The 11078-nt window shown below is 40.4% G+C and overlaps 1 protein-coding gene across 1 annotated transcript in view; it reads left to right on the top strand.

The window, feature by feature from the left end:
* Positions 1–9665, top strand: part of LOC138033622 (succinate dehydrogenase [ubiquinone] flavoprotein subunit, mitochondrial-like) — a 23902-nt gene extending 14237 nt beyond the window's left edge. The window contains exons 11-17 of the mRNA XM_068881418.1: positions 327–522; positions 1363–1560; positions 2287–2379; positions 2483–2581; positions 4162–4305; positions 6276–6389; positions 8748–9665. Coding sequence (XP_068737519.1) covers positions 327–522; positions 1363–1560; positions 2287–2379; positions 2483–2581; positions 4162–4305; positions 6276–6389; positions 8748–8834 — 931 coding nt within the window. The 3' untranslated portion in view covers positions 8835–9665. The remainder of the gene's footprint in view (positions 1–326; positions 523–1362; positions 1561–2286; positions 2380–2482; positions 2582–4161; positions 4306–6275; positions 6390–8747) is intronic.
* Positions 9666–11078: the final 1413 nt, after the last annotated feature.

Below are 11078 nucleotides of genomic sequence, written 5' to 3'. Positions count from 1 at the left end.
TTACTTCAAAACTGTTCGTACTAATCCTTGACCAGTTGGAGTAAGCTTTGCTTATATCTTACTTCGAGAACAAGATGGAATATTAAGAAAGCGCATAGGTGAATTTTGAAATGGCGTTTTCGGAATATATGCACGCTTGACGGACTAATTGGGGCTTGAATACATTAGATAAAATTAAGAAATCGACTCTTCAGTGAAAGAAACAAAAACAAATGACATGCACTCATCTAAAAACCGCTCCTCATTGATTTGATAATAAAAGTTCATCATTTACCAACTCCGACTTGTGCATGAGTAACTTTTCATAATTTTTCCTTTGTTTCCAGGGGAGTTGGTCCAGAGAGGGACCACGTCTACCTTCAGCTTTCCCATTTACCGACTGAGACGTTGCGAACACGCTTGCCTGGTATCTCGGAAACCGCGATGATCTTTGCTGGCGTCGATGTTACCCGCGATCCAATTCCTGTGATTCCAACGGTTCATTACAACATGGGAGGCATTCCGACAAATTACATGGGACAGGTAATGTATGCTATATATTGAGGCTCGTTTAAACGGTTTTAACATTTGATCAGCAAACAGATGTTGGAGAAATGTTGGAAGCCCAACAAAGTTTTTCGGAGGACGTTTAAATCGGTTTAAATTTGATTCAAAACGCCTTCAACAAGCTTTCAACATTTTTCCCGTTCACCTTGTACAAGGGTTCCTCAAAATTTCAACAAAATGTTGAAATCGTTTAGACGGTACAAAATAATATTCCGCGAGATAGTACATTTGGTTATTGGTTCTGGTGGAACAGTTGCAGAGCCAATCACAATGTTCCACCGCTTGCGTCACGCAAAAAAGTGCGAGAGTTACCCAAAAACTTCTTTGTTGCAGTATAAGTTGGATAATAAATCGCTTATTAGATGTTTTGGCGTGTAGTATCGCGGAATCCTTTCTGCTCGTACAGCAGTTAAAACTCTTAAAAATACTACTCTGTACTACGAGCCAAAACATCTAATAAGATATAAATTATTATTTAACGCTTAACATTTTCTGCCAGAGAAATTAAGCATCGCGTTTCCGTGAAACGGGAAACGGGGAACTCCAAACGGGATTCGAGAGGCTGCTGCTTGTCATCAAAGCATATAAATTCTCTTATTGTAACTTGTCTCTCTGTTATACACTAGTTACTTGATACCTGTAGCTAACAGGCATCATGCATAGCTGGCATTTTTCATTTACCCTTTATCCCGTTGCCAAGCTATTAGCTAGTTTTTCTTCTCAAGGGCGCGGCAATTCACCGTTAACATGAATCGTTGCGTATTGTGATCTGTTAACCGAACTACTTGACGCATTTCTGCCGACTTCCGTCTTCAGGTGTTAACGTTGAAGGATGGTAAAGACGATGCAGTGCCAGGATTATGGGCGGCCGGAGAATCGGCCTGCGCGTCCGTACATGGCGCCAACAGACTGGGCGCTAATTCCTTATTGGATTTGGTTGTGTTTGGCCGAGCATGCGCCAACTTTATCGCCAAGTTCCACAAGCCATCTGAGCCAATTCCAGACCTTCCAGCGGTAGGTACAGTTCTTTTACTCTAAAAAAAGAGTCGCCCTAAATAGGATTTACAATGCCTCGCTTACAGCTTTTGAAATTAATAATTGGTGTTCTAATAATAGTAATAATTCGTATTAGTAGGAATTAATAATAATTAATAACAATTAATTAGTATTAATAAAAAGTACTTATTTTATGGGACTTTTTAAAGGTGTAGGTGTACCTTGCTAGCTAGCAGAAGTATTTTTTATCTCGTCGTTGTTGATTTTCTTGTCTGCTTACGGCTGCCTGTACCACTGTTTTCTTTTTCCACGAGAAGAAACTTTGTCATAAGATTGTCATAAAATTTAATTTTCCACATTTAAGTTGTTAGTTCCATGATTGGCCGAACGATCAGCGCTTCCCCAGGCTGTTTTGTTTGACTGACAGACAGGTTACTATTTGGCCAATCACAGAGAAGTGATGCGTTTTAAGTTAGTTGTCCGTAAAGCAGTGTATAGTCGACGGCCGGGAAAAAAGGCATTCTTTCGTGACGGAGGTTTTTCTCGTAGGGAAAAAATTAGCAGCGTGTAATAAAGGCAGCCGAAAAAGATAAACAAAACGAAATCGAGAAGACAAGGAAATCTCTGATAGCAGAGTAGTTCACTTGTGACTTTGAATACCGCGTTTTTAAGCCGTCCCTCTTGACCTTGTGCTATGAACTTTGTATTGACGCAACCATTTGTTGTCTTCCCTTTTGTGTGCAGAATGCTGGTGAAGAATCCGTTTCCAATTTGGACAAGGTCCGATACGCCAATGGCGGAACAACTACCGCAGATTTGAGAATGAACATGCAGAAGGTAACACGCCATTCTTCTGATCCTTATCTTCCCGTATTCCTTGTCCCTTTTAAAACCCTTTAAACTCTTTCAAGCTTTTTCAATGCTGTTGGTTTTATTCCAGACTATGCAGTCTCATGCAGCTGTATTTAGGACTGGTTCAGTGTTGTTGGACGGATGCCAGAAGATTGACGAGATCTACAACCAAACCGAGGACCTTAAGGTAACAGAGATTGAAAGACGGGAAAAGTGGTCATACTTTTATCCATAACCGAGCAATGAAGGGGAATGGGTTGGATACCAACCTCGTTCGGACCAGGGTCTCTTTGTCGATCAGGAGGATCAACAATAGAGACCCTGGGGACGAGGTTGCTTGGATACCGGTTGACGTCACGGACTGCTTTGCATTGAGATAGTTTTTTGAAAACAGCGATGCAAATTAATTTGGACTTCAATCTGGTATCGAACGCATTTCCTATCATGGCTCGGTTATTGATCAAAGTATGACCATTTTTCTCGTCCTTCAAAGCCAATGAAAAAGAGAAATGTCAATCAAAAGGTTCCAAAAACTACACAATATATTTAGGACGATTTCGGAGAACAACATTAGTGGAAAATTTTGTTGAGGTGATAGGGACTTTAAGAGAGTACTGAGGACAAACCACAACACCGGGAACTTCGTACCCTTCTCTTTACGAATAGTGTATGGGTCCTTTTAAAGTCCTACGGAGTTAATGAACAAGAGTTGAAAGAAGAGTCCGGGAAGGGGTCATGAGACCCTTGGTGCTGCTATCCTGCGACCCTCCCCCCCCCCCCCCCCCTACGCTTTACGTCAGAACTTCCTCCGTTCCCTCTATTGCGTGTCGTTGACCATGTGCACGGGCAGTTTAAGCTACTATATCGGTACCTGCAAGAATGACAACACCACTACAACAAATTTGTTTAAATGTCATCAAGTGTGCCCTTTTCTTTCTCCTCGTCTTCAACCTTTGTTGGCTTTAATGCCTTAAGAGACACGAGCTAAAACATCATTGAAGTGTCTCTCTAACTTTTCTGCGCAAGTGAACATAAGCAGTGCCATATGGTCCAGACTTCGCAATTCATGCTACTGTAGCTTTACTATTGTAAAATAGGTAGTCAGCGTTGAGCCTTGAAACGACACATGTCGATCAAAGCTTTTCAAAATGATTGTAGAACTTTGGTCATATTATTAGCTGCAATTCAGGGCATAAGTGCTGGACAGAGGATTTTACTATAAGAAAAACATGCTGCATGTGAGAAACGCCTTTTTACATTTTTCTGGTGTCCCCTACAAAACAGCAACGTACACTATCTAAACTTGAGGTTTGAACAACATTGTGAGCAGGGGCGCGTTTCTGGAAAGTCTCGAAAACTTTTCGGGCCCGAAAAGGCATTTTTGAAACTGCCAACCGCTTGCTTTAGAATGCCGATCTTTTAACATGTTTTCAAGGCAACAAAAAGCAAAATAACTGTGAAGTTTGACGACTCAAATCCTCTCCATTCTTGAGATACAAAGGGAATTGTGGCACCCGAAAATGGCCCGTAAAGTTTCGGGACTTTCGAGAAACGGGCCCCTGAGCACACAGCAGTTTTAGTCTCTATCTTAACTTACTTATAACTCTGCAGTCCAGTCATTAAATACTACTTCCACGTTTTGTAACGAGAATAAAGTAGAACAGTGGCGGGCGGGATACTTGCGGTATTATGAAAGCCGCGATTTTGCCGTTATGGTCGTCAAGACTCGCTCGAAACACCATACTTTGTTTTCGTTTTGTTTTGTAGTTATTTGATCGTGGCATGGTATGGAACACAGATCTGGTTGAAACACTCGAGCTGCAGAATCTTCTGATCAACTGTAAACAGACTCTGTATGGTGCCGAGGCGCGCAAAGAAAGCCGTGGTGCGCATGCTCGAGAGGACTTCAAGGTCAGTTGATTTAAACACGTCGAGTAACAAAAGGAAGGGAACTGTCCGGTTCCTTCTGCAGGTACTGGAGCAGAGATTACGTAAGACAAAAAAACAAAAGACAAAAAACACAGCAACTCCAAGCTAAGAATAATCGCAAGTGACCAAAAATACAATGGTTTCCGGTACCTGCAGAAAGGCCCAAGGCCCAGGCAGTGTCAAAACGGTTAAGTTGTGGACTTTTTCATAATGAAAACCAAATTAACTGTTCTTTTTTTATGCTAACAAGCCTTTCTTTCCCGAAACGACTAACAAATTCAACATTCAACTTTTCTTCCAAAAAGAGTTCAGTAGGTCTGGTTGACATCAATAGAAAAGAAAAATAACTCGGCCGCTGTTGAGTGAAGTTCTAATTATTCCATAACTGCGCGTTGGATATGTGTTATCTATAATTAGTATAATTACGTAGGTGATTATTGAAAATTCTCTCTGCTGATTGGTAACGCGATAATCACCTAAGCGTTTTTTTTTTCAAAATGGCCGCGAGCCGTTTTGTCGAGGTGACAGATGAAGAAATGAATTGTTTTAAAGAAAATGCATGCCTAAATAATTAACTGTTAAAAATAATTATTTACCTCGGGCTCAGGGAATACCGGTGAACAATATGATCCCACATCCAATAAGAACGAATGGAATAACTTTTCTATTCAATTGTATTGAAATTTGAAATGTTTCAGCTTGAAATGTTTCAGCTTTACGAAAAGACCGACGCAATTACTTTCCATGTTATATGAGACGGTGTATGACCTGATAACCGACATTAATTGAGCCAATCAGAACGCTAGAATCGTAATATTTTAGAAAACATCGTCATGTGCTCAGGGTGTGATAGACGAAGATTGCGTGGTATAGCCCCTTCCTTTCAAGGGAGATAAATTCTAGGTTCTTTGGAGTTGGGTTGCTTGAGGATGACGATCACGATGACGATGTTGTTGATGATGACGACATTGACGAAGAGATTAAAGGGGCACTGTCATGTTAAATTGACTGTTTTTAGGTCAAAACTGGGTAAAATCTAAATTAGTAATCCAGCTCAGACGTATAACGTTCTTGACAACTCACTGAGGTGATACGAAATATAATATGGCTCAAAGAGCTATTCGACTTCCAGGGGACAACGTCTCTGGCCAGTTTTTTTTTTTTCAAGTTTCAATCCATTTCCATCCCCTCCATCCTTGGCTGCGAACTACAAAGAATTCCATCCGTGCACTTCAATGGCCATTGGTAACAAAACTACAGCATTATTTTTTGGTCTTCATTGATACAAAGATGTCTTTTTGGTGTTTTGAATTTTGACTAAAATAGCGTGACAATGCCCTTAAAAGAATAAATAGAGAGCTTTAGATTCTACGACGAGGACGAGAACGAGTACGAAATTTGACTGTACGTTTTTACCGAAAATACTTAGAAGATTTATAACCCGAACGATTAATCTTTCTTTTTGTCAGCAGTGTAGGTTGCTCAGTTATTCTTACTGCTGGTAACTGAGCCTTTTTGCTGATCGAAAAATGCCAAAACTGCTACCGTGTTGTTGACTTGTTGTGAGTCGACAACATTTTTGCAAAACCTCGAACTAAAATGACGACGGTATCACGTTTTTCCCGCCAAAATGACGCTGGTTTGCGCGCGCTCACTATTGTCCTATGAGAAAATCTCGTAGTCGTAGTCGTTCTCGTCCTAGAATCTAAAGCTCTCTAATGACTATGACGATGACGGTGACGACGACGACGATGATAATGATGATGATGATGATGACGATTTTATTGATGATGATTACGATCATGACGATATCGATGACGACTCTCCGCTCGATCCCCCCCCCCCCCTCCCCCAACCTCCGCAATCGAAAAATTTACCTTGTTGTCTTCAAAGTATGTGGCTGAATGAAAGTATGTGTATGTCTTCAAAGTAATGTGGCTGGTGTTTTATAGGAGCGAATTGACGAGTATGATTACTCCAAGCCCTTGGACGGCCAAACCAAGCGACCTTTTGACCAACATTGGAGGAAACACACCCTGGCTTGGACTGATCATAACACTGGCAAGGTAAATCGTAGGCTGGAGTTGAATCAGTCGCCTTTAGAATTTTAAGGCATGAAGTGACCAACACAAATTTGCGTTGTGGACTTTTTTTAAACCTTTGACTCCCAGGAGTGATCAGAAGGTAAATTCTCCTCACAATTTCAATGAAATATGAGTCAGACAGGTATTGAGAATGAAGAATATTATCGGCTTAAGACTGAGGTGTGATCTTGATACAACAACAAATTCTCATGACCACCCAACAAAGAAATCCATGGTACTAGTTTAGGAGAATGAACGTTTTGATCGTTGGAATGCAAGGGATAAGGTGATCAAATCATTAAGCGAGGAAGGAAATGATCAACACAAACAACCCATCTCGATATTTGGAAAACAAATTCTCCCTACGATGCGTTTGAAGAACAGGGTAGAAAATATTGTGTTGCCTCCTTTCGATCGATGCCGATAGTTTACAGTTTTTCAAATGTAGCGTTTATGTTGGAATCGTTTGAAGTGCCTATGAAGTAAAAACTATCTTTTGTTTATTTTAGAGAATTCTCGAAATAATGTAGAATGGTGTTTTGTTCAAGTTTTTGTTCAAATAATGAATTAGGAAAATGAGAATATCTCCGAAAATATTGGATGGATGTTGTTCAAACTTGCAGCGGTCTATCACTTTAAGAGAACTCTGTCGCTCAGTAATCCTCTGCACTGTCAAAAAGTAATGCTCTTGTTCGCTTAACTCTTCCCTTCAAACTCACTGTTTTAGAGGCTCCCAAAAAGTGGAAACACTAGTTGTAATTTTATCTACGACCACGCAAGGAAAAGGAATGGGTTTGATTCCGATTGACTCCATCCAATGCTCTGCATTGGAATAGTTCAATAGAAACAGCGCTGGAAACAGCGATGCGAAGATCAACCCGGCATCGAACCCATTCTCTTCATTGCTCGGTCATGGATCAAACTATGAACATTTCTCCTGTCTTTCAAATCGAATAGAAAAGTGAGTTTTCAATAAAAAAAAGTTATATAGAAACAAAAAATATATCGCGGGCGCCACTATCTTGAATAACTGTCACGTGTTACGGTTGCCCTGTGGTTATTATACAAACACTCTGTGTGTCAAAACAATATGATATTCATAATTATTTTAAAGATCATCGGAGTTAAGAACGTCATTTATGCAGTAAGGATTTTCAACCCTTGACCATTTCGATTCTGCGGCAGTGATCTAGCAATTATTGAGCTATCAAGTTAAACTGGGAGCTGGTCATTTTGTGAGTTTACATTAAGCGCGTGGAGGATTTGGAAATGAAAAGATTACACATGGAAGACATGCACATTTGAACTGCGGAGAGAATCATGTTGTGACTTCAAATCATAGCAGTTAGAGTGGTTTTCAAATGAGCGTCGTAAAACCAAACCCAAAGTAATTACTTTGGCCAATCACAAAGGACGGAGACAATCCAGTAAACCAATCAAAACTCGAAGTAATTACACGTAGCTGACACAAAGCGCGGGAAAATATGCACGCGCGAGCCACGATTGGTTTTGGTTTAACTTCTGATTGGTTGGAAAAGTGGCGCGAGAACTTAAAACCAATCACTTAGTGAAGTAATGCAAAACCAAAGTAATTCGCTTATTACTTTCGACAATCAATTGAAAACCGCTCTATTAACGTTACCTGTGTAGTAAAAAAAGGAAGCCTGTAATATTTAGGCTTGATAGCTCGATTGGTAGAGCAATAGACCAGTATCGCAGATTACCGTTAAAGCCCTTTGTCCCTCCTTAGCTCAAAGATATAAGTCATTCATAAAGAGACTCTTCAGAGAAAGAAGTCACCATTATTTAAGATGGCGGCGCACTAGAAATTTGGAAGCAAAATAAGCGCTTCTGAATTTCATTTCTCCTGATACAAACATTCTAACAAATGATGTAGGCTGATTTTCCCTGCATTTTTGAAGCTGTGTTCTTGCAGGAGTGGAGGTTCTCTTTAAAGAAGTTTTCAAATGACAGTCGAACGTAATTACGCGATTGCAATTTTTACGCTAAGTGATTGGTTTAAAAATGTCGCGCCAGTTTATCAACCAATGAAAAGGAAAAACAAAACCAACTGCGTCTCAGTGCACACGCGATTTTTCCCGCGCTTTGAACAAGTTACACGGATTTGCTACGGATTTGGATTGGTTCATTGCACTGTTTACACCTGCTGTGATTGGTCGAAGTAATTACTTTGGTATTTGGTTTACGACACAATTGAAAACCGCTCGAAATGTGTAGCCAATTAATTATGTCTTTGCAGCACTAGACCCTGAGTGTTGGTCCATCTGTGGTTTGGCCGAAGTCCCCGTTAAGGTTTTTTTCCCTTTTTTTTTTTTGTAGGTGTCACTGAATTATCGTCCTGTTATAGATGAAACACTGGACGAGAAGGACTGCGCCACAGTACCCCCAGCGGTGCGATCGTATTAAGTTTCAAAGTACGGAGAAAATTCGAGAAAATTCGAGTTTTAGTTTAATGACATTGGAAGTTTTTTTGTTAATCCTAATCCGCTAGTTCAAATTGAAAATGAAAGTTGGAGGGCTTGACGGTCTTGGCGGGCGGGCGGCGTTTTTAGAGAGGATTTGGGAAAAGAAATGAACAGTAAACAAAAGAAGAAAACAACGACAACACTATTAACAACAGGAGCAACAAATAAACAAACTCGCGAAGAAACCCCCCACCCCCCTCCCCCATTCCACCTCATGTTTGCAACTGATAACCTGCAAATTAAAATGTGGCGAAACATTATTTATGCCTAAATTTCATTGGAAATGCAGCTTTTTTGGAGATAAACTTTTGTCTGAAAAGAGGGATCTGTGCTACGAGAGACCTGTTTTGGTAAGCACTTTTTCGTTTTTGACATTTTCATAAATTTGATGAGTGGGATTGCGCTTGGCAGGCAAAAAATACAAACTTGAAATTGGTGATAATAAAAGTACCATGTTTAGTCGAAACAACCGACATGAGAACATCAGACCTAAAAGAGGTATACTTCGAAAAATGGCACCAATTTTTGAAGTTTTTTTCTTTTTTGTTGGGCCGTTTCAAGGCAGCTTAATCTGTGTCTTCTTTCTTTTGTTTTTTCGGATAAAACTGAATTGTACAAAGTATTGATGTGATTTGTTGGCTTTCATTTGAAGATTGGTGTTACGTTTTTGCCAGAGAGGTTAACTTACTTTTGAAGTAGAAGTAAGGTATTGTCTATCTGTCGTTTAATAATGTGAAAAGTAAAAAAGACAAGCAAAAATAGATCTTATGAATTCTGTGTCAGTGTTTTATTTCTCAGGATTTGGGTTTTTTGTTTCCTCAGGATTAGGCTAGTCCCCTTTGAGAATAGTCTTTTAGCCTTAGGTTTGTTTAAAACGCCGACTGCCCAACGTTTCACCAACGTGCCGGTCGCGACCTCTTGGGTAAACCGAGATTACCTTAGTGATATGAACTATTGGAACTATTGGCAAGCATTCCAACTGATACCAAACGCCATAACAGTCCGTGAGGTGACCACCTTCCTGAGACCTTCCTCTTTGCTTCAGGGAGGTGGGGTTGGGGAGGGGGAGTTCTCCGGCTTCACTTTGAAGTGAAGGTGAACCTTATAGCCTCTATAATTTTGCCCTCTACAGTCTGGGAGGGACCACTGACCAGGCGTGCGAACTTCCGGTTTCCGTGCGTTGCTCAAAGACGTCGTGTGCCAGGAGTGAATATAAGGGTGTTAGGCATGGGTGGGCTCCCCAGCACATTTACAAATGAGCCTATTTTTAGAACACCCGTTCCCGCGAAAACCATTTGTCATGTCCCAGAATAAAACCATGGCAGAAGCTTTCACCCGTAACATGGCTTCTTCTGATTGGTTAAAATTGGCCGCCTTTTCTTTGTTTCGCACGCAAAGCATGTCTTAAAATAAATCCATTTGTGACTGTGCAAAGTGATAGACGCTCTTATCTAATTCACTCTTGCGTGTGCTTAAGCTCTCTAATAGAGCGACGTCGACGAAAATGTCACCTCAAAATATAACCTTGCTAAATCGTACGAGTCTATCGTCGTTTAATGTAGGCGAAGTATCCTAGCTAAAAAATAACTTTGGTGCGAGTAAAGATAGAGAATGAAACGTTCACATTCGTACCCTCACGTTGTCGCCAAAAACCTCAAATCTGGTGATTTAAGTGGTTGTTACGTAGAGTACCGCAAAAATATGAGCTAAAACGCGTGCCGCACGTGCAGCACGATTATTTTTCCTCTTTTAAGGACGGTGCCTACTTTTGTTATTGCGCATACGTTCCGCGCATCTCGAGATACTCGGGTTTCCTATCGGTGATGCTCACCAAGACAGCGATATCAGTTGCGTGGTTTAAAACTATCCGGAGAAAGTAGATCTTAGTAAGTACTCTTGGTATCCAAAAAGAAAATTGGGGGTAACAGTGCATTTTTGAGATATAATTAAGCTTGAATTTGAGAAAGAACGCCATACATTGCTTTGTATTTTAAAGCTTTTTACAAATATTATTCATCAATTATCCTTGAAAAATGCGTGGTTACCCCCAATTTTCTTTTTGGATTTTGAAGCTTAAGGAATCCATGTATATAAAATGGGAGAACCCGATCTCAACCAGCAGGTGAAACACATTAACCTGACTCTCTCCCTGTAAGGAACTAAGCGTCACTCATTTAAATTTTTG

Source organism: Montipora capricornis, chromosome 14 (genome assembly GCF_036669925.1).
Source record: "Montipora capricornis isolate CH-2021 chromosome 14, ASM3666992v2, whole genome shotgun sequence".
NCBI lineage: Eukaryota > Metazoa > Cnidaria > Anthozoa > Scleractinia > Acroporidae > Montipora > Montipora capricornis.
The sequence above is the reverse complement of the archived record's forward strand: the minus strand, read 5'-3'. Positions and strand labels throughout refer to the sequence as shown.